At 36.6% G+C, this 24,483-nt stretch overlaps 1 protein-coding gene across 1 annotated transcript in view; it reads left to right on the forward strand.

The window, feature by feature from the left end:
• The window catches only part of pappa2 (pappalysin 2), a 69,042-nt gene that overhangs the window by 8,970 nt on the left and 35,589 nt on the right, over positions 1-24,483 (forward strand). Inside the window, exons 5-13 of the mRNA XM_028020911.1 lie at positions 8,120-8,268; positions 9,320-9,459; positions 10,687-10,840; positions 11,111-11,303; positions 12,147-12,280; positions 16,074-16,256; positions 17,012-17,315; positions 20,818-20,946; positions 21,048-21,133. Of these exons, the coding sequence (XP_027876712.1) occupies positions 8,120-8,268; positions 9,320-9,459; positions 10,687-10,840; positions 11,111-11,303; positions 12,147-12,280; positions 16,074-16,256; positions 17,012-17,315; positions 20,818-20,946; positions 21,048-21,133 (1,472 nt within the window). The remainder of the gene's footprint in view (positions 1-8,119; positions 8,269-9,319; positions 9,460-10,686; positions 10,841-11,110; positions 11,304-12,146; positions 12,281-16,073; positions 16,257-17,011; positions 17,316-20,817; positions 20,947-21,047; positions 21,134-24,483) is intronic.

Consider the following 24,483-nt stretch of genomic DNA (forward strand, 5'->3'; position numbering starts at 1 on the left):
TAAAAATAAAAAACACCCAAAAAGCCAGATTTGAAACCGGAACATATTGATTGAACATGACGACATCAGAATCCAAAACACAAAATTCAAACCAGAACACCAAGTCTATATACCATGACAATCTCCCCCTCGCCTTATCAATTCATTCTGACAACAAGAACATTAAAATAAATATGCACTTTATGGTGGAATTACCTAGAGATAAAAAAAAAAATCCAACTCAGAAAAAAACATTTTTCGCAGAGGTTTTCTTGTGACGCTGTTTCTCCTCTTCTTCGTTAGCTTACTTACTGCCTGCGTCATAAACAGCTCGACACGATACATTTACAAACTGGAACTTTCACCTTCTCAAGTGGTTGTAGAGAAAACCCTGTGGAGTGTGAATGGTGGATTAAGGTAGGCCAAAGTACACAGTTATTTTTGCTAAACAACTCCAGCAGCAGCCCTGCTGCCTTCCATTTGCTCTGACAGACAGACTCATGGAGAGATCCAAACAGCTTGCATGGAGTCTCAACATGAGGTCTCCAGCCTGGCGCTTTAAAGACCTTGATTCAGGTTCTTAATCCAAATTGTAACCACAGGTTTACTACGTGGCTCTGGGAACCAGCGACAGACTTTAAAAAGCGACATATTTACTCTTCAGTGTTTGAAGTTAACAGAAAGTGACATCCTTATGTACTGTTGGCTAATGTGTTTTGAATGAGGAAAAAATGAGTTATTTTCCTTAGTAAACTCTGGCTGAATTAACGTCCCAGTATCTACAAACAGTCATTATATACACTCATAAATTCTTTTAAACACTGAGCTGGTGTTGATTTACTACTTCAGGCTAATAAGTTAATATTATGCAAATATGATTTACAGACTCGCTGTCCAAATGGTTTAGGATGAACACAGTGGCTTTCAAAAGGATTCAATCACATAACTGTGTTACCTAAAGTTGTCTAAAAATGCTCTACATATCAAACATAACTTAAAAGAAATTTGTCTTTGCAATTTGACGCCTTGAAATTGGCCAGGCTTTTTAAGAAGCTCCTGAACGGCTGCCACGGGACATTCAAGGGTTCCTCAAACATGCATGAAATATCAAAGCAACAAAAACTCTTGTATCCAGTTATGTTTTTGATGACAGAATAACATTATAATCTGATATAAAGCTTAGAAAAAATAGGTCCCTTTTAACATTTTCACATTCTGTCAAACAAGATTCAATGTATTTTATTGTGATTTTATTTGAGTAACCAACACAGAGTAGCACATAGGTGTAAAATGGAATGAAAAAAAAACATGACTTTTAAAATTCTTAAGAAATAAACACAAGAGTGTGTTGTGCATTGTTTCAGTCCTTGTCAATACTACCATGTTAAATCGCTTAGGGTTAGTGAGATGGGATATATGGTCAATTGATTCCTACTTGGATATGTCTAGACATTGACTAGGCCATTTTAACACTTGAATTTACATCTCCACCTGTCTGCTGGGTTCTTAGTTTCTTTGGGATGCAATTTGTTCACTAATGTTCTCTAGAAAATCTTGAAGGCCTTCCCAGAACAATCTGGATTATTACTCAGATTAAATCACACAGACGAGGACTCTATATACTAATTACCTCATAAGATGGCTTTCTGTGTTGGATTTTATTTGTAGATATCAGAAAAAAGGACGCAGAATAAATTTCAGCGAACCATATTTTTTAGATTCTTATTTGTAAAAAGAAATGAAACCATTTATCATTTTCCTTGCACTTTGCATTTATGCACTACTTTGTATTAGTGTGTCACATAAAATGAAAAACAAAACACACACAATAAAAGCTTTAGCTGCATGGCACTCTGTGGTCCATTCATATCTATTTTCTCGATGATTAACATCGATATAAGATGTTCTGGCTTCTTCTTCCCTTTTCTTTGTTTCTCTTGACAGCAGCAGGAAGTATCAGGGAATATCTTGTCCTTTTCCTCAAAAGAAACACAGCATGCTTCTTAGTTTACCTAGCATTCAACTTTTTTAATTTCACCAATAGATAAATCTAAGTCTTAAGTGAGGAGAGCTACCTCTGGCCAACAGATGGAGACTGTGGCTGTACTGTGCAGTTTCCCAGGTTTGAATTTCTGTAGCTTTGTGAATGTAAAAAAAAAAAATCCTGGAAAAGAACACTGTGCTTACTTGTTCTGGAAGACCCAGGTTAAGGGTTTGGTGGAACTTGGATGTGTGTGGCCTCATTGCTTGGCCATATGCAGGAAGTTCTTTAGGCTTGTCCTAAGTAAATGTTAATTTATGTTTCTCTGTCATGCGTTTGGTGGATATAAGCAAAAGGACAGGGAAAGCACAGTTGGTAGTTGTAACGGTCAGATGTTCTCTATCGCAGCCTACGGTTTCTACCCTGTTAGGACATGGACGCTAATAAAGTAAGTTGGACAGCAGACAATACTGTGCTCTGGTGTTATGCACAAACTTTCAAATGTTCCTTGGCTGCAAAATTCTGAAATGTTGATTCATTCTTATTTTAATTTGAAGGTTTTAGCAAAAAACCCTGATGTTAAAACAATAATAGGAAAAACACAAGATCTGGATTACCGGATTACTGCTTCTGCTGTTCAGATAAGAAACGCAAATGTCAGAAGTTCCAGTATGTGTGCACTTCAATGAAGCGGTGAAGCTCCAGCTGAGTTCCTGTCTATAAGTTCCCAAACCTCCATTAAAAACAACATAAATGACAAATACTCAGGAGACCAAAGTGTCGTAAACGCTGCAGGTTAGCGGTAGTGTAGGTCTCCTTGAAAGGTTCTGAACCCAGCCGGTTGGAAATGCTTGTATGTGCGAGTCCCTCGACATGCCGGTGCGCATGTGTGCATTTGTGCTCCTGGATCACAAATCGAACTTTCTCAGGCAGAGGGAGATTTAATGTGAGGATGACATTTTGCTGGCATTTGAAGAGCAGTGCAAAGCATTTTTCATGTTTGGGATCTGCGTTTTTGATAACTCCCCTCCCTGCGTCCCCCCTGAGCTCCTAGCCGTCTGTTCTGATTGTGAGACCCAACTTGCTGTTGCTTCTGGAGGTGCCAGAGGATTCAAAAGCCAGCTCCTGTCACAACACAGATTTGTTGTTGTGAGCCAGTTCTACGGTAATGGCCAGGTACGCTGCAGCTTCTGGCAGCACTGTAAAGGAAAGGTGGTGGTTGGGGAATGGGAAGGGAAGAGAATAAGGCAAGAATGAAAAGGCAGGGCTGAGGATAAAGGGGTCATTGTGGTCATGTTTGTTAAAAACATGCCCAGGATTTGCTAATATTGTTCAATCAGCAATTGAAGCGTCATTGAAGGCAACTCACTTGCAACAAGATTTCTATTCTATTGATTTATATATTAATTCTGTTTCTGCTTGCTGTCACATTTACATATTTCAAATCATAAAACAATTCTCCAGACAAATACAATTTCATCAACGTCCGCACTTTTAAATATTTTTTCGATTTGAAAAATGCACAAACAATAAAAAATATACATCTTCATTACCTCATTTGTTTTTCCAATTTTTTAAAAAGAAAACAAACTAAATTAAATGTGGTGACAGGGATCATGCATGGTTCTGTGGATTTTAAACCCAGGAGGGGGCAACATAAGCAGAGCACAAACTGAATCAATGACTAAAAACAAAGACCAACATCCTCATCACAGATGCAGTCAGATCAGATCTGACATTTTCAGTCCCTTTAGTCCAAATTGAATACATTTATCTACTTTCACCTTGAGTGAATAGGACAGGTTTTCCTTTATGAATATATAATTCACTGTGTGAATCCAGCCATCAATGCTGAGTAGCTCAGTTATTAAACACTTTTTTTTTTTTTTTACTGTTCATTAACAAAATATAAAGTAATTTTTTATCATGTGCATCCCAGTGGTCCAGAGTCCAGTCTCCTATTTGATTTCATACTTAAAGCACATGTTTTGGCCAAATATATTCATAATATGTTTAATGTAGTTTGATCCAGTGATCTTGAATAACTTGACAACTCCAAAAAATATGGTAGTGATTGGCTTTTGTGGTACTTCAGCAATTTTCAAATGAAAATCTTGTTTAGTAAAGAGAAAAAAGCCATCCAATCCAGAATATGCCCTTTTGTGAAAACACAGTATCCATCCATCCATCCATCCATTTTCTAATGCCCTTGTCCCTCGTGGGGTCGGGAGGGGTGCTGGTGCCTACCTCCAGTGAACGTTTCGGGCGAGAGGCAGGATTCACCCTGGACAGGTCGCCAGTCCATTGCCGGAAAACACAGCACTCCTTTTAAATTAAAATGATTGACTGTGATGAATTTGTACTAAATCAGTTGAATAGTTGAATGAAGTAAGCCAAAACATCACATGACCCAGTCTAAAGAAATTCGGAGAATAGACGAGAAAAAAAGTCATTGACATCTATCTACCATTTGTAATTGTTTCAGACTCCCTCAAATCACAGGGAGTTGGAGTCCCAGAGCTATTATCCAAAAATGGAGATCATCTGAACTGTATTATGGCTCCTCCTAGGAATGGCCAGTCACATTTCAGCACAGCTCAGATCAAGGCTTTATTCATTATATGTAGAGTTTGAAGTGATTTTGGTATTGTTGTGCTGTTCCAACAACCAATTGCATCAAGTCTCATCCGATTTGGAGGTAGCCTTGTTTATGATGACATTCACTTAATTGGTGTCACAACTAAACTTAGCACCTTATTTAAATGACTCTTGGCATGTAAATGTGGACAGATTTGAGGAGACCTTGAATGTGTCAGTGTCAGAGCAAAAGCTGCTTCACTGGTGTTCCAGTAGCTTCCAGTTCAGGGTAGACTTTACCCTGTTGGGTCTCTGAATTATTCTTAAACATCCTGACAGATTTCCTTTCATCTGACAGACAGCTTAGGTTAGGGTGCACCAAGAATTTCAGAGTGGTCAGATATCCTGCCAATATTTATCTGGAAGCTTGTTGATAGCTACAACCACCACATTGTTATTCAAATCTCCAAAGGATATTTAACCAAATATTGGTAGATGTGTGGTGAACGGCTGCACTGTTGCCTTTCAGGAAGGAGACTGGGTTCAAATCCTGGCCAGACCTTTCTCCAAGCTCTTACAGATAAAAAAGTTAATCTTGTAGAACTTAAAATGAAGATTTGTTTTTGATGTTGGACTTTGTACAGGAGAAGAAGAATAAAAAATCATCTGGATGCAAATCAATCATGGACATGTCATGACAGACAGAACAGCTTTTTAGTTTGTAGAAATATAGCGTTGAAATTTTTGTTGAAGCTTTTATACAAGTTTATTTAAACAATGTCTCTTTCTTATTAATATTATGTTTTTGCCTTATTACAGCATTGTTTAAATGCAGATATAGTTAAACATTTAGGTATATAATATATAGTACAGTAGAAGGTACAACACGCTACATTTTTTCTTGTTTTTCCACAATGAATGGATTTTGATGCTTTACTTAGTGGCTGTGCTTTTGCTGACTTGTTTTTTATATTTATAGCTAGGGGTTTCACTTCACTCATGCAAACCTATTTATTTTTGTGACTTTGACAGTATTCTTCCTTTGAGACCTCCTTTCAGTCTCAGAAGCTGAGGAGTTGAGTCTTTAGTGGTCAACTTTCTGTTCTTTGTAATTGTGTGGCCTGCAGTGATGGATTCTGCACACAGCCTCAGCTAAGATCTGCTTCAGTAGTACTGTGAGAGCAGAGGTTCCCTGAAGCATCCTAAATCTTAAACCTTATTTATATAGGCTAGGTGCCAGAGAAAGCACATTCTTATTTACTGTGCACCATATACGCTGGAGGAAAGATAGTTTTAAAAGAAGGGCTACATGTGCAAAGGTCTTTGCTACTGAGAAACACTTTTGGTCCAGTTTGGAGGCGATGCACCTCATATAGCATTAAATTGTCAGTGTTTGGGAAGAAGAGGATTGTTCCTTATTTCATTCATTTACCTCTTTTATATATAAACTAACATTTCCTGCTGAAAGATTAACAGAAAAACAATAAAAAAGACTTCAGAAGAGTTTTGAAATATTTTGGTTACTGTTTTGTTCCTTCCAGATTGATACCCATAAACAAACCATTATGTACAGTGATACTATTTCAATTTCAGCATGATTCCTGCAGTATAACAACCTTGAATAAAAAAAAGGCCCGAGACGAACTCATTGAACCCAGGACAATCCCGTTGAGCACTTTTACCTCAGCCTGATGGTGCACATGTTCTACCAACTGAGCCACCCAGTGCTTTGATTTACAACAAAAATGTGAATGTAATTGTTTAAAATATATATCTATATTTTGATGCAGCAAAAATACACACATAATAAATATTTTAAGAGGGTGTAGAATATCTGAATATTTGTCATTCTTTTCTTTATACGGCTGCAGAAGTCTAACAAGTTGATATTAGCTTGTTAAATAATCGGGCCATTCCCAGTGGGGGATGGCAATTTCTGGTAAACTTCATAGCGTCAAGCTAGAGAACTGCATGGATCACGGCCAAACGTTAGTCGCTGGGTAATATTTAAAACTGAAACAGAGCCTACGCCTCCAGCAAGCAATCAATTTTTTATGGCCAGGAGTTCAGACCCTCTTAAAAACGAAGCGTAGAACAGGAAGCTGGTTTTTGCCAGGCTAGCATTGCTGCATCACTCTAGGTTTTAAATAACAGTCAAAAACAGTCATATATTTACTGTGAAATGTCATACCTTTGAAATCCTTGATAGCAGTAACTTAATCATGCCTATTTCACACTAGTTTATTTTCTCTGCAGTAAAGTGTTCTCATGAATTATCTCATGAGTTATTAAAAGTCACCCATTATCAATACAGACAGTTTTCATGCAGATGGTAGGTCCATCTACACCTACATATTAAAAAAAGAACTCATACAAACATTCAGTCATGTTTTTTTTCTCATATTTTTAAGCAATGTGACCTTGTGCCACACCAACACATCAGCCATGTGCATTAACACCCCTCCATTAAGTCAAATAGTTGTGTTTTAGCATGTGGTACTCTCTCTAGACATCCATGGGAGACTCAGCTAAAAGCCTTATCTCTCAGGTATGCAGGAACTGGGTCATTGGTGAGACTTTCTGCATGACTCTCAGACCAATTTTAGAGCCTTCTGGTGAAAGGTGCAAAAGCTTTCCAGCTATGAAAGCAAAGAAGAAAAATGACATGTGACATCACTCAGTTGAGGATAAACAAATTCAGCCTCACACATCAAAGTGCCGCTGGAGTAATTTATCACTGACATGAAGAGAAGGATGTGGGAACAGTGGGCGGTAGGGAGGAGATTGCAATGGTGTGAAATAAGCTGCCCAACTCAAAACATCTATAATTTGAAGTTATGCTGTGAAGAGAGATATATGCTGATGGATTGATGAAAACTATCATCTGCCATAAATCGCCCCTACATTAAGAGTACAACAAAAGTTTCTACATCCAAACTCAAAAGGCCAAATAAAATCCCCTTGAGCAAAAATGTATTTCAAACACTTGTATTTTGTTTTGTATCCATGTTTGCCTGTGGGTTTTAGTCAGTCTTTATACAGTGGAACTAAAAATTTTCTTATTTTTAGTTAGCACAATAATCAAAATGTTTTTTTTTAAATGTTTTTGATTAAACCTGGGTTTAATCCGGTAAAAGGCCCTTTAAGATGAAGACCTGGGTCACAAGGGTGACATCATTTTTTATTTTTTATTTTACAATAACAGGTAATATCTAAAAGTAGATGTGCTCCAAACTCAATTCAGATTTTTGATTTACAAAAACTACTGATTTTGTTTTCTGAAAATGATAACTCTTGACTTAACAAGATAGCAAAAATAACAAAAACACAGGAAAGAGTACAGAGTCTAAATCCACCACTACTGTCCTCAACATCAACATAAGCAGTGATTCTAGTCTAAGTACTTTTCCAAAACTTTGCCTCCCATATATTTTGTAGCCCAACATGTCTTTATTATTTATGTCTACAGAAAATTTACATATAATTGTCTTATTGTAGCTACAAAATATCTTTCTGTCACTCACCAAAATCCTTTAGTTGTGTTCTGATTATACAGGTTTTCTGATCTTTCCCTTTCTGCAGGGCTTATATGAGTGTGAAAGAACTGAAGGATGAGCTAAACCTGAGCGGCAGCGACACACTCAATGTGTTTTTTGCCAGCAACTCAATGCGAGAAGAGCTGGCAGGAGCAGCAACGTGGCCATGGGCGAAGGAGGCTCTTACACACCAAGGTCAGTTACATAAGTAAAACAAAATATCTTGAATGTGGCATTCATTTGCAGTTCTTCAGCTTTGCAGGTGTCTGTATTTGTTTTTCTCCTTCATAATTATGCTTTAGAAATGTTGTTTTTTATTTTGTTTGTTTCTTTTTTGTAATCGTTCATTAAACATGTTCATTACCCCTAACCCTTAATGTTGTTCTGACCATCTTTGAAAAAAGATGAGCACAATGAGCTTGAGTGGCATCATTTTCACTGAAATGTTAATTCACTCACTTCTGCATAAATATGCACAACATATTTATGCAGAAATACTTCTTTGTCGTCATTGCCTGCCATAACTATGCAGTACACGACACTCAATCGGGGGACCTTATAAAAATAGTTGGCCATTCAAGTTCAAATTAATCAAACAGTTTATATAATAAATTATTTCTGGCACGGCTGCAATCTCTATTCAAAACTTGTTGGTGAAATACAAAACAGGCCATCTGAGAAGGTTTTGTTGGCATGTTGGGAAAATCTGTGATTTCTGTGTTAATATAGGTATCAGAAGATTTGTTGATTTATTGATGGAATATATTTAGTTTCAGGTCTAATTCGAATCTTAATAAAACCTTTTTTGATTTATTGATTGTAGTACTCAGGTTTTGCATTATCCCTGATTGATCTAAAAACTCATTGTGTTAAGTGTTTTATGATGTGACACTCAGTTGAATGAAAGTTACAAAACATAGTTCACAATTGGAATCTGTACTCATCATAAATCAGCATTTTCTGTGATCATTTTGCTTGTTTGGCTCTCCGGTTATGGCAATTTATGAGTATTTTCCCATCCTCAACAATTTCTAAAGTCATGAAATGGTTTAATATATTTGTGGATTACCACAAAATTAAATTTATTCCATCTCCACAAATAGTTGATGTATATAATAAGATGTTGCACACTTGAAGCTTTATAGTCTTTTTTCTTGTAATTTTGCTGTATTTGAAATATGGAGTAGTTAGAAGAACTGGCTTTCCAAGAACTTTTTCAGTTCTACATTTCCTATCCCTTGCATAGGTGGGATGTTTCTCAACCCGTCCTACTTTGGTACAAAGGGCCACCAGAACACAATGATCCATGAGATGGGGCACATATTTGGGTTGTACCACGTTTTCAAGGGGGTGAGTGAGCGGGACTCCTGTGATGACCCATGTCAGGTAAGACAGATCAATCCTACTGTCTCTGATGACCCTAGATAGGCTATGCTGTAATTTTTTTTCATGGCATGTACTGTATAAGTCGATAATCAGCCTTCTTAATTTGTTCCTCCATTACTTTTTTACTTTCTTCACTCGTTCCTGTGTTCCTTCATTCCTTAATTTTGTACTTTCTTTGTTTGAAAAAATGAACTAACGAAGGAATTTTCCTCTTTCCTCCCTTAATTTGTGTATCCTGGAAAACATTGGGAATTTGACATAAAAAATATTTAAGAAGTAGGCATGCACCGATATGAACAATTGATTGGGATCAATATCTGATATTAATATTGCTGTTATTGCTGTTATGGCAGCACTGAAAAAAATTCAAAACCACTGAAACTGCTTCTCTGCTTCAGCTAAACATCCCACTATGAGGGAACAAGATGGAAGTAAATATTGGTTATATATATGTCAGACTTATCGAACCGATACTGATATGTAAAAGATTGCTTAACACTTATACAGATGTTACTACTAATATATTTAGTATGAACACTACAGTTTTTAAAAAAATCCTTAAAACTAGAGATGCACCGATCTGATAATATCTGTAACGGTCTTGATATTGAAAGAGATTCTGGATCAGGTATTGGTGACAATGTGCCTGATCCATAAAGGTAGATCTAGTCAGTGTAATTCTATACATTGTGCTCTGATTGACAAAAACAAAAGGTTGACTACCTTGATCAGACATGTGTGATAAATAATAAAGCATGACATCATTTTCAGTTCCTTTATTATTTATTTTATGCAAATAAAAAAAAGGAGTATTACTCCTATATCAGCACAGACTGAACAAATTGAAGTTGTTTCTACATGTCTGACTAAGCTTGTGAAGCTATTGGTGTATTTAAATGAGCTGTATTAGTGCAGCATTAACAAATGAAGTTGTAATTCAATAAATTAATGTCTGTTTAAAAAAAGAAAGATTTTAAGTCAATTCAGCACTGTTTCTCTGTATCAGATTGGTATGGACTGATACTAAGCCTCAAATATCTGTATCGGTATTGGAAGTGAAAAAAATGGATCGGTACTTCCCTAATTAAAACTGTAATTCTTATTTACCACAACTTGTTACACCCACTCTGTTGATAGTATCATTCTATAAATTCTTTGTTACTTAAGTCTATGTTTTTCATTTATTGCCACCACATGTTCATATTAATCTTTTATGTGTTCTGGCAGGAGACAGCTCCGTCTATGGAGACAGGAGATCTGTGTGCCGACACTGCACCAACCACCAAATCCAAAACCTGCCATGACCCTGAAGCTGTCAACGATACATGTGGATTCACCATCTACCATAACACGCCTTACAGCAATTACATGAGTTACACAGGTAGATGGAAGGAACAAATGCGTATAACAAAAAGCGCCTTATACGTAAATAACATGTGGGTTATGCATTTTTGCGCAACATTTCCTGCAGTCCAAAGTAATTTTTGAGCCTATTACATCTAAATAGAACCTGTTGTCATTTAGACCTGTTGTCTTTTTAACAAAGATTTAAAAAATGATAACATTTAGTTATTTAAAATGTGTGTTTGAATCCTATGTTGAATTTTATTCTTAAAAATGTACTAAGTCTCTTTCAATCTCCCCCCATCAGATGACAACTGCACCAACCACTTTACTCCCAATCAAGTGGCCAGAATGCATTGTTACCTTGATTTGATCTACCAAAAGTGGCTGATGGACAATCGCCCTGCTCCTGTCCCGCTTCCCCCCATGGTGACGGGCCAAAGCACCAACTCTGTGTCCATATACTGGCTCCCACCATTGAGAGGGTCACTTTTTCAAAGGTATGGAGACTTTATGTCATAGAATCATCATTTCTGAATCAAGCTTGTTGCTCACGTTCAGAAAGAATTTTTATGGATATGATAACTATGCATTTAAACAATTTGGGAAAGCTTAGATTGTATGGATATGTAATATTATGAGTGAATATTTGAGTTAAATAGAGGCCCACCTGTAGATGTATTTAAAGGCAACACCTCAAGCACACTTTTTTCCATATATGATATTGTTGAAAAAGCTAAAAGACTACATCTAAATATTTGATAGTCAAGATATTATAAAGGAAATTATAGACCTACACAAGTCTGAGTTATATTATGTTTATGATAAAGCAAGTTCATGATCCGTAAGATGATATCCAGAACAGTTTGAAAGGCGATTCTATCATAAACAAAGAACATACAGTATACTTTAATATTTGAATTTTAAGAATGTCTCTCATTATATTTTCATTTAGAAAATAGAAGCAACTTTGCTAATTCTTAGTCACATAAGAGGCTTAGTTTGATTTAATATCAGTTTAATAAAACTTGTATTTTTTAATGTAGTGTATGTAAATATTACATTTTTACTAATCTGGGGCCAAGAGAGCCATTTTAACCTGTGTCAGTTTTCAACAAAGTATTACCCACCACAAACTAAAAATGGATCATTTTTAAAAATATTTTAATTATAAAGGAGAAAATCTGTATACAATACTCTCAATTTGCCTTGTCAACTAGTAACTAAATTAATCTATTTATCATCTTCTAGTCAAATGACTATTGTATGGCTCAGGTCACTCCAACTGTATTGTTGGCCCAATATTCATGTAACACGTAATCAAAAAGTGTATGTCCTCTTAGCTCCTCGTTTCGTGTGCCTGGCATCGACTGTGGAGACTGCGAGAAAGACGGCGTCTTCCACCAGTACGCCTTCCAGGCCTCGTCACCGCGCATCTGTGACACGTCAGGCTACTGGACACCTGAAGAGGCAGTGGGTCAGTCAAAATGATGTGTTTGGGTCATGAGTGTCTGAGCAGCGGAGTCGTGTCTTTTGAACGTGTTTCAAATTCACGGGCTGATAGTTGTCATTAAAGGTTAATAGTCTTCACTTCACAGTAGGATTATAAACAATGCTGGAAATGAAAAATCACCAGAGCTTCATCAAAACAGATTGTATTTCCATTTTTCCTCGTCCAAACAATGCAGGGCTGAAAAGAAAGTTTATGTTGCTAATGAGGCTGATGGTTGTTTCTATTAATCTTTCCACTTTTAAACTACAGTTGACCAAGGTAAACACTTCCTCTGTTGTTTTTTTCACTGTAGGTAGGTATTAAAAAGCCAGGAATGTGATAACACCAGTTAAATTTCTGCTTCAGTCTCGTATTTCTGTAGAGCAGGTCAGTTTTTCCTCACATTCACACACTCTTACACAATCACACGCAGCCTTGTCCTTGTAAATTCTAGGTGCGTGCAAGGCTAATAGCTCCTGGAAGAGGAAAAAACATAAAATCATTAAATGATAATAACCCTCTGCTGCAGACCTCTTGCTCTATGTCTGTCTTGATTTGGCCAAAATGAGAACAAGGACTCTAAAAGGGCATTACCTTGCAAAAAGATTCAAATGTCTTGAACTTTTTCACATTTTACCACGTTAAAAACAGAAACTTAAAAAGTATTGTATTTCAGTTTTATGTGATAAAATTGACTCTGATTCCTCTAAATAGATCATAGTACAATCAATAATGTTTAGAAGTCATCTTCTTATTAAAGACAGTCTATTTGTGTGTAATTTAATCTTAGAACTTGAACAGCTTTTCTGAGAAGACCACAGAGGTCTGACAGAGAACATTAGTGTATAAGCAGCTCCCTGAAGACTGAGAAATACAGCCTACAGGTCAGAGACAACTGAAAATCTACCAAAAACATGACTGCCCACAAAAAAAAACTAACACACGGGGCAAGAAGAGGGATAATCAAAGAAGCAGCAGAGAGGCAATGATAATTCAGTAGGAGCTGCAGACATACATTCATGACCTGGATGTGGCCCGAAATGAAAATGAGTTTGACACTCCTGGTATAAAGCGTCCCAGTCAAAGTCCAGACCTAAAACATATTAAGAATTTGTAGCAAGACTTCAAATGCAACGTTTAAAGAGACTATTCCATTCCAGTTGGACTGAATCCATTAAAAAAGATGAATAGACAAAGCTCAAATTGCTAGAGTTGCAAAGCTGGTAGCGACATACCTCAAAAGGCTTGCAGGACGAGAGACCTCACGGAGTATGAATACTTTTGCAAGCCACTGTAAGCATCTAACTGGGATAATGTTTGCTTTTCAAACAAAAGGAGCTAATACAATGTGTCTGTACTTCTAACTATCACACATCTTGGATTTTATTGTCCCAATTATGATCTTTTCTTTTGTGGAAGTATGGTTTCTTTTAACATGACAAATAGGGTGAGAGAAAGGAAGGAAAAGGAAACACAATCAAATTAAAAAGACACAATAGGGAGATTGGAAAAATAAAATAAGCAGAGCAAAAAAGAAAAGAAATATAAAACCCAAAAAACTGAAAGTAGCCTACAAACACAATAACACTTTTCTTCTCTTCCATGGAAACTCTACCCAAATGTATGGAAATCCTCTTCTGGAATTTATGCCTTGAAAACAATCGGCAAAGAGAAGCAGGGGATTACGGCTACCTCTTTTGCTGCAGGATCATAATGATGATAAAGAGTCAATTAAAGTCTTACACTAAACAGAGGCATGCAGGTAACTGGAGACAGCCAGTCTGTCAGGTTTCCTCACTTCCTTTCTACTGTGTCTCATAAAGACAATGTCGCTTAAAGTACCCACTGGGATGGCTAACATGATCTGCAGTTTCAACTGTAAGAAAAGAGAATAGTATAAATATAACCCGTACAAAGTGTTGTCTGTGTTCTTGGCTCACTTGAGTCCATTTTATGCCTTTTATTTTAATGCCTGGTGTCCTGTTGTGATGGAGCATTGTGGTTTATGAAGTAAGTCGAGTTCCTCAGGGCTCTCAATAAAAAAAAAAAAAAAAAAAAAAAAGCCCTAAAAGGACACATAGCAGGCTGAGCTCAGGAAAACTGTAGTTACATAAAAGCTCGTTCAAACCCAAGATTGCTTATATATGTGTAATATAAATGTGGAAAAAAGCTGGGAAATTCATGTCTTCCAGTTTCTTGCCATTTTAGTAATGGTGTGGATACTTTTGAGATTCATTGTAGCTTTTTTTGGAAATGGAAATACTGTTTTTAGTCATTCTTTGGCTTGATATTGTAATCTTTGCTTAGATCCAAACTTTTCTTTTGAATAAAGTTTTCAGGTTGTTCATTTTCACAAGAACTTGATCCTATTTCCAGTTTAGGTTAGATTCCTCTCAAACCGCATGTTTACCTATTCTGAATTTGGAAATTCTGCAGACCACGAAGGTAGCAGAAAGCTCATTTACTTCAAACCAGCCCCTTTTAGTGTGGTTATGGAATAGTGGGTTTTATTATTAGCTAATTACTTTAGGAATTTTATTTAACCCGCTTTGGTTGAACTTGGCTGCTTCCAAATCAAGAAAATGGATAAAAACCTCAAAGGAACTTGACTTGACTTACATGCTGATATAGGAGTTTTGAAAAATAGGAGGTGTTAATTTTATCAATCAGTCAGACCAGCTTTATCACTGTTAGAATACAAGATAATAAATGCACAAAACCATAAACGTCCAAAAAGTGTGTTTACAGATCCAAATACTGCAAATTCATGTCTTCTCACTTCAATTTGTACTATTTTTATTACATAATTTACATAGAAACTTGATTTTCTTTTTAATTTATTTTGATTTTACAATTTATGCTCCATGTTATCTGGCATTCAGGCTGGGAAAGGAAATGAGATTCTCAACTGGATAATCTTAACTAAGAACACCGTGATTAACCAGTCCGCAATATTTATTAAAACACTGTTAAGCTGTATAACTTCATCTGACTGCTTTCATGTAAACCAGAAAACACTTACAAGTACAACCTTTATGGTTTTATGTGCATGAACATCTGTGTTTTTTGAAGAAAGCTTCATTGTTTTTCCTTGAAGTCAAAATATCTGTTGTTGTCTTGGGTTTACTGTGTTTGCAGTTCTGATGCTACAAATATGTAAATACGTTCAGACAGGATATAACTGAAAGACATATTGCCAGTAGCCTCATTTTATGTCAATATAGAAAGAATATTGGTCTATTTCCTGTATAATTTACTGTAGATTTTAATTTTGTGAAATAGCTTTATACTAGTACCTATTTCTAATGTCTTAGTATTTAAATTCCAATCACACGCTAGTCAGTTTTTATGGGACAAAGAGAAATTCCAGTTACAAAACCCATAAACGAATTCAGGTTAAGGTCTGACAAAGAAACTCTCTCTAAGCACTTTTGCATTTTAATGATGCAGAATGGACACAGTTATTGGAAATCTTCTTTTAGGTTGCATACACTATATTCATGTACCTTAAGCACTTCTTATACTTGTCACATCTACTTCAACTTGCTTGTCAAAGTTTTGACCTTTAACATTTTTGTGTTTTGGAAATGATGTTGTGAAAACTTTCAGATTAATAGACCAACAAATAAAACATGAATCATCTGAAATCCAAATAAAACCAAGGGTTTTGCTTGCAACAAAACAAAACCTAGAAAAACATCATTTGATTTGAAGACTTTTTGGGAGTTATTGTAAGCTGCATCTGCGTGTTTCTACATTACAATGTTTCTGACCTCAGGGCCGCCAGATGTGGAACAAGCTTGCGAACCCAGTCTCCAGGCCTGGAGTCCTGAGCTCAGCCTCTACGATGCCAACGTGACGTCGCCATGCCCTGAAACAGAGGGCTGCACCCTAACTCTACGATTCCTGCACCCTGTCATTCCACACAGACTCACACTATGGGTAACCTATACATCCACGAGTAAGTGTTAGCGGATAACTAGCATGTTCAATTTCTGTGGTATGTTGGCTCCACGTCTAGTGACTAATGGTCAATGAATTATTAATACCAATGAATCAGAGTTTAAAAATATACGCTCAAAGACAAGTAGGTTACATTTTCTGCAGTAAAGATTTTACATGAATACATGACATTTAAGAGTGATTTTACACAAACATGCTTGACGTTTTTTTCTGTGAAGTCAACAATCTTGACTTTACTTGCAAATCTGAATGTTTTTCAAAAACATGAACATAATGTGTGTAATTTCACTTATCTTTTAGTGTTTTTAGAAATTTCTTTTAGGATCTTGTAGTTTCCTTTCAGGGTGAACTTGCTTGTATAATGAGACCTAAGTATGCTGGTAGTTGGTTTGAATGTTGACATTTTAAGTGGAATCCATTACCAGATTTAATTTGTTGTAATTTTCTTTTCAAAGGAGATAGCAGTTTTATTCTTAACGTTTTTGCTCACTTGTACTTTAACAATCAGGAGCTCACCAACCAAACTGTCTAAGATTTGAACTGTCTAAGATTTTTTTTATTTCTTTACAGAAAATTTAATTTTCTTCTTCTATCTTTTATACTACTGGAAGTGGTCAGTCTTTAAAAAAATTCTCACACAAGCACATGGGTTTTCTAGTTTTACACATACCTGCAATAATAGTTTGTTGCTTAAGACAAATCAATGGCACCTAAATAGATGTGTTTGTCCCCTCTTCTCTTCATTCGCCCCAGACAACCCTTCCATATCCAACATTGAGCTGATTACAAATGCGGGGAATAGCATTCACCTCGGACCACAGCATGTCTTCTGTGACATGCCCCTAACATTGCGCCTCGACACCAACAACGCTGCAATATCGGCCGTCAAACTCTCCACGTTTGATGAGAAAATGGAAATCGATGCAGCCATGTTGTCTTCAGGCCCCAGCAGCTCTCTTTGCTCTGGCTGCCAGCCTGTGCAGTACCGAATTCAGCGCCAGCCGCCGTTTACCAGCAAATCCCCTCCGCCTCAGATGGGGCAAACATTCACAGACAGGTAACGGCTCAATGTTGGCTCATCCAGCAGGGTTTACCCAACCTGATTCACTAGAAATGTTTGTTATTTTATAATAAGTTCTATATTGGGTGTATCCAAAGATATGTGGAATAAAAAACGAGGACCTGCTGAAATCAGAAATTAAATGCATGAGTATATATTCCCCGTTTCTCACCTCTCATTCTAACCAAAGACTTCAGCATAATTTATTCGTCTGTTATGGGTGAGACCAGTCCAAAATAGTGTAATTTTGGAGCTGGAGCAGTTCTAGTATGATCCAGATGCAAAAAAGTGGTGAAATCAACCTTTATTGAAGTTTCACAAATCAGAAAAAGGTTTCACAAATCACAAACATGGTTATAAATATTCTTCTATTAGTTGAAAATAATCCAGTCCAGGTTTGAAGTGTCTAGGTGTTGTAGTTTTGGAATTACAGCAGATCTTGTGTGACCGACAGGAAAAAAAGGGTGAAAATTGCCCTTTCTACGACCTTCTCTCTGACCTGTCTGCTGTGTCCCTGTTCTTTTCATGACACTATTAATTTGCTAATGTTCTCCAACAAACTTCTTGGGTCTTTTCAGAACAGCTGGTTTGATACTGAGATTAAATTACACCCAGCTCACTCTATTTAGGGACTATTGATTGAGTGTATGTGGAAGGGCAATTTCTTGCTTTGGATTTTATTTAAGAGTATCAAAGTAAAGGGATCTGATTTTTTATTTGATTAAAAATTTAAAATTAAATCTTTTTAGGTCTTTAGGACATTTCACTACTTTTAATTTCTGTCCCATTAAAATCCCAATTGAAATAAATCGAAGTTTGTGGATACAATGTGTCAAAATGTGAAAGGGGTCAGGGAGGTTTGAATACTTTTGCAAGACAGCATATTTATAGAGTCTCTTGGATGAATGACTTGTTTTGCAAAAGATAGCCATGGTGCTTAACGGGAAATACCAAAATACTCTGTCTCCTGTTGCCAGTAATGACTAAGGTTATATGATTAGCTATGAAATATTAGCAAAAATGTGGAAGAAGTGCCAGCAGATAATCTCACACACACATTATAGTCTGACATGCAAGTAGCTCACGGGAAAATATGAAGAGAAAGGAAAAAGATATGGCCGTAAGCAAATTCCAGTACGTATCTGAGTGTATGTGTCCTCAGATCTACTAATCTGTAGACATGTCTTTTAAAAGTGTTTGGGTCTGGTTCTGTTTAAAAAGCTCAGAACACAAATGTTTCCAACACGGGGATGCCGTGTGTAGCTGATCCAAATCTGTTTCAACAGCCATATACTTAATCAAAAGCTTGCTGGAGTTTCAGGCTGACTTGAATCAGTTTGTATCCTGTCTCATATTGCGGGGTGTCCAAACGATTACTGGAATCCAACTACAACCACCGCAAGCTTTGCTATTTTTTGTTTTTTCAGGAAATACCCTTCACCCAAAAATATCTGACGTCTCAGCTGCAATACTTTTCCATGCATTCAAAGCTGGTATAAGTGTGTGGATATGGCATCTGTGTCACATGATTGCAGATCTGTCAATTTCAAATGTGTGTTCTGAATTTCTGAGAAGCTGTCACCGTTTTAAAGGGCAGGCGAGATGTTAGATGCACATGGCTTCAAAAACAGCTTATTTTTCACAGAACACGTCTCCTATGTTACACAAGCTGCATCTAAGTGCAAAAAGATGCAAGGACCGGTGGGAATTGAGTTATGTGGGACTGAAGAGGGCAGAGAGAGGTTGATGTGAGGAGAAGGGAGAGCAACAAGCTTGAAAAATAATGAGAGTGTGGGATAGTGGAAAGAGAGGGGAGGAAAACAATGGCAATTAGAAATGATACAGGGAGAAAGGAAGTTGTTAAAGAGACCTGTCGACAGAGTGCTGGGTATTTTTCCTTTTTTAATTCCTGCTCTGAGATCACTTTTTTTTTTTACATGTATTGCAAATTAAAGTATCAGAGGTCACTGAAAGAGTCATGTCTCGAGTCCAGCTAAAATTTATGAAGGAGTTTTATCCTTTATTAATGCAGGCAGTTAGCTCGTCGACACATTCAAAACATATTTTATTGCATATTCGAATCCAAGTTATTTAAATCTATGCTGTCTATATCTAGTCTTAATCCAATAATACATCAAGGTGGAAAAAAATCTCTGTTAAACACCCCATTAGAGTGCAGTAAAATAACACATTAAAATTGACCAGTATGACATGTTTTCTTAAGGGTTATTGCGTTACATTTCTGACTTGGATAGATGGGTAAAAGTGACTCTTGTGACTTACTTGCTAAGCTGTTGAATTTCTGTGTGTAACATAATTCAGTGCAGTTAGAGTTAATTGCAAAACTTGCTAAAAAAGTTGATTTCCTGCTGCAAAAACCTTGCTTTGAACTACTTATTTGTGATCACCTGCTTAGACAGCATTCTGGGAAGATCTGAGCACAGTTTGCAGATCATTTCACATGATTCAAATATGATGTCTGGTTATATTTCAGAGTGTTTGTTTGCTACAAACACCCTGAGTGAAAATGTTTTTTAGTTTATGTGTATTTTTCCTACAACCTCAGCCTGGTAGTTTGTCCCAAATCAAAAGCAAATTTAAACAATCCGTCTTTATTTGTTGAATAAACTAAATAATCACAGTGACTGAGGGAAAGTGGCATTAAAGAGAAGAAGAAAGATAAAACCCTGTGTAAAATAGTGTGAAGTAAATGTTTCAGTATTAGTCGTTTTGTTCTCATCCATTATTAATAAAGGAAACTTTTTAAAAGATGACAAACAGAACTCATCCTCAGATATTGGGGTTTGTGACTTCAAGTTGGTTTTAGATGCAGTGTATTTGTGTCAGACAAAACTCTCTTTATAGGCACTGCCCACCAAAACAGATCAATAATCATGAACTGGTGTCTCAGTACTGTTTGGCTTTAAGGACACTGTACACTGCAAGGTTACAGTAACTTTCACTTTTACTGCTGCGATACCAAAACCTTTTATAATCCAAATGACTCAGACAGACAGCATTCTTTGGGAATAGAAGAAAGTTTACTGCCTTCTTGTACAAAAACAAAATCTGGCACTGAAACCCACACATTGACATTCATTTTATATATTGCTCTGTAGATATGATCAGTTCATGCCTCGGTGCAGTTACAAGTCTTACTTGTTTAAAGAAAATAGCAGGTGTACACGTTTTGAAGATTAATCCAGCGCCATGCAAAAGTATTCACACCCCTAGAACTTAAATATTACAATCACAAACTGTAATGCGTTTTGCTGGGAATTTATGAGTATTTCAAAGTATTTCCTATTTGAAAAGGCTGGTGTCCTGCAACCTTTGGGTGCATCCTAACTCTTACTTCACCATTTAGCATTAAATATCATTGAAATTTGTGGTTGTCACATCACAAAATGAGGAAAATGTTCAAGGAGGACTAAATTTTTCAACAGGAATGTGCAATATTTCAATAGATAGTTTATTTGCTCATTCCTATGTTTTTCAGCTCTGTTATGCAGGGAGTGAAGTACCAGTACACAATCCAGGTGGAAACCGGCCGTCTCCTCAGCTTCCCCTCTGCACCTCTTGTCTATACACCTGGACAGACCTACTGTGGGGACGGAGCAATACAGGGGTCGGTGCTGTTCACTTGCACGAACTTTGGTGACCGGTTGAGTATTTCCAATAGAGAAACAGTTGGAAATGTTGTTGATGGTGTTGCTTCTCCCTCTGCAGGACAGAGGAGTGTGACGACAGCAATCTGTTAGATGGCGATGGCTGCACTAAGAAATGCATCAAAGAGATGGGCTTCAATTGTGTCGGTGTGTACACAATTCAGAAAACACATTATTTTGTATTGCGTCTTTCAAAGAAAGTGTAGCCCTTTTACGATGTCCCACATTAAAATTGCCAACCTCGGTCGTACATATTAAACTTAAGCAGCATATAAACTTTCAGTGTGAAAGAGTAGTCACTAATCTGCCAAAAATCTCTCATTTGTGCACGCAGCAGCGTTTAGTAAAAGCTATCCTGCCAATCAAATTGCATTTACAAGACATAAAAGCTTCTGGCTTGAGTGGATTCCACAAACCATTAATGCAACATCACAGCAACATAAGGGAAAACAGATGAGGCAAGGGGTAAAATAAGCAAGATTTTGGTTTAACTTTCCATGGTTTTCTTTGAAAAGCAATCTGACATTAGGTTGGCTAAGATACATCAGAGAAAAACACTGGTTAGCTTGAAAACACACAGCTCTGTCTACAGTCAAACGTCATGTTTCTTTATTAATGTTGGTGTTGGTGTCTCTTTACTTCAGATAAATGAAACTTATGTTTTCAAAGATCAACTAGTGAGTTTTATCAGTTTGTTGCATAAAACAGCTAAAAATAATAACTTTGTTTTCAACTTTCATGTCTTATCTATAAAGAATATTTTTTACATTTTTGTAAATTATGCAACTTTTTTACCCTCACCAGGTTGCAACTGAAATAAAAACCGAGGCTTTTGTCTGACATTAAAGTCAGGGCATGTCTCTATCAGCTTTTCACATCTGCAGACGGAGCTTTCAGGTCATTCTTTGAAAAATAGCTGCAAATTCTGAGGCAGAATCATTTACAGGATATAAAAATGAAAAGTTTAAACCAAGTTTCGAGGAGGTTCTGTCACAAGATTTTTTTTACACTATCTTGTATTATGAATTTGTTAACAATAATTCTCTCTGGCAAACTAAGGCAAACAAAAAACTCCATTCTTGATAAGATCAGACATTAGGCTGAGTGAAACAAGTCATCAGCCTCTCTGTCGTACCATTTTCCTTCTCAACAGATTTAAAATTTATCTTCCATATCAAGGTATGTCTGCCCAGATGCTCTCCTTTTGCCAGACGCTCTATCTCATAAATACTTCAAAATGTTACAGTCTATGCACAGATCAGCTGAGATCAAACAGCACATTGCTTTTATTTCAAACTTTGTGTTTGTTCCACTGGCAACTGGGCGATAGTTATTCATACATTTTGTAAGGCATTATTTTATGAGAGCTTGTTACAGGACTGAAAAAAGGAGTGAACAACACTGATCTGAGCTATTTTATTGCAGCTCTAGCTGAATGTTCAGAGCTGTTGTCATGTCGGAAGTTTAACCTCCTCCTACTGCATTGAGGGAAGTTTGCCGTGTTACTGTCTTGTCACCCGTATTTTGCTTGTAGGTCAAAAAGTTCAATATTGAACTAATCTGGTCACAGCTTTGTAACCTACATGGTTTGTGACATACTCCAAATGTATCGTCTTTGTGACTGGAGAGAAAAATTTCAGATTTTTGGCAGATTCTGCAATAGTCATTCGCACCGAAGGCAATATTCTTCTACATGTTTTAGCTGTATGACAGAAGGTGATGTCTTTAATACATAAATATTTATAAAAACCTATGATTTAGACTGACATTGATATTTTTGTAATGACCTCATAGTTAGGAAGTTCCTGATTGCAGGGATTAATCAATAATCTTTCTATGTATATATTTCTTTAAGCAGTTTTTAGTTATTGAAAACATGAACAGTAAAGGTTTAGTATGCCTATCTTTAAACATGTTTTTAAGCAATAATTCAATATCAAAATCTGGAACCCCTTATAAGTAGTTTGTTCTGGATTTGACTGTCCTATTGTCCAAAAACCAACTTGGTGCGTGTTCAAGATTGCATCTTATAAAGTTTGTTAACGACCACTTATTTTGTTGTTATATACGCAGAATAACAGTCTAATTTTAAGGGCTGTGTAAACCCCAGGTCAGGTGGTTGAAAAGCTGTAAAAAGTACCAAAAGCATGCAGCAAAACAAGTCAAAAGACAAACAAATATGCCACAAAGAGTGGTCCTGTCATCTGTGAATCCACCACAAGACAAAAATGCTTTGTCTCCACCCTCATGCATGCAAACAGACCACAACAGAAGCCTCACGACAAAACACAAAAGGGAATTTAGCCAGAATGCTTCGAAACCCCAAGGCGGAAAACGTTGTGTTTATTTTTTACATTAGGTCATATTTTGAGTTTGTCTGGAGTCATTGTTTCTGGCAAAGAAGCAGATATGAAAGATTACATTCCAGATAAGATCAGACATTAGGCTGAATGAAACAAGTCATCAATCCCTCCCTTGTATCATTTCCCTTCTCAACAGATTTAACATGTATCCTCCATATCAAGGTATGTTTGCCTAGACGCTCTCCTTTTGCCAGAAGCTCTTTCTCATAAATACTTCAAAATATTGCAAAGACTATGTACAGATCAGCTGAGATCAAAGAGCACATTGCTTTTATTTCAAGCCATGTATTGTTTCCACTGGCAGCTGGATGGTAGTTATTCATGTATTTTGTAAGGGCTTATGTTACGAGAGCTTGTTACAGGACTGAAATTTCCATCATCCAGTGAATTTATTTGTCAGGGGGAGAAAAAAAAAAAGCTGAGGCAGACCCACCAAACCTCCCCTCCCGTCGACCACCGTCTCACAACAAGCCCTGCCATGCCGTGACTGAAACTATTACATCTCCTGTTATACAATAAAAGACATGACTAGGAAGAGAAAAAATTGGCAACAACAGATTTTTGCAAATTGCAACTCTTAAAACCAATTATTCTGTTTAACATCTTAGTCATAGAAAGAATATTTGTTTGGGTTTTCCTTTACCACATTTGTTTGATGGCGTTAACTCTCACTATGCTAGTATCCGTTCGTAGATTAGAGAGCTTTCTTTGACTTGTGTCAAAGTATCTTCTCTGTACTGCATGCCTACATATCCCGAGGTATTAAGAGACACATTAGTGTTTTTGTCTCACTGTCTGACATTAAATTGGACTAATCCTTTTGTGGTTTTAATTTCTGTCAATAGGGTTTAGAGAATCCTTTGTTTTTTCTTTTTTTTTCTTTTTTATTCTGAACTTTGCAAACATTTCTTTAATGTTTAGCAGCACTATCTACAGTTGCTAAACTATAAATGCTCAGCTATAAATGCTAACCTGTTTGACTTGGGCGAGATGTTAAATGGTAAATTGCCTGTACTTGTGTAAATCTTTATCTAGTACTTTACACCACATTTAGTCATGCACAAATTCATCCCCTGATATTTTGAGTATTCCCCTTCTGACTGTAGTTTGGCCTATTCCCTCTGACATAGTTGG

Source organism: Xiphophorus couchianus, chromosome 6, assembly GCF_001444195.1.
Source record: "Xiphophorus couchianus chromosome 6, X_couchianus-1.0, whole genome shotgun sequence".
Taxonomy (NCBI): Eukaryota; Metazoa; Chordata; class Actinopteri; order Cyprinodontiformes; family Poeciliidae; genus Xiphophorus; species Xiphophorus couchianus.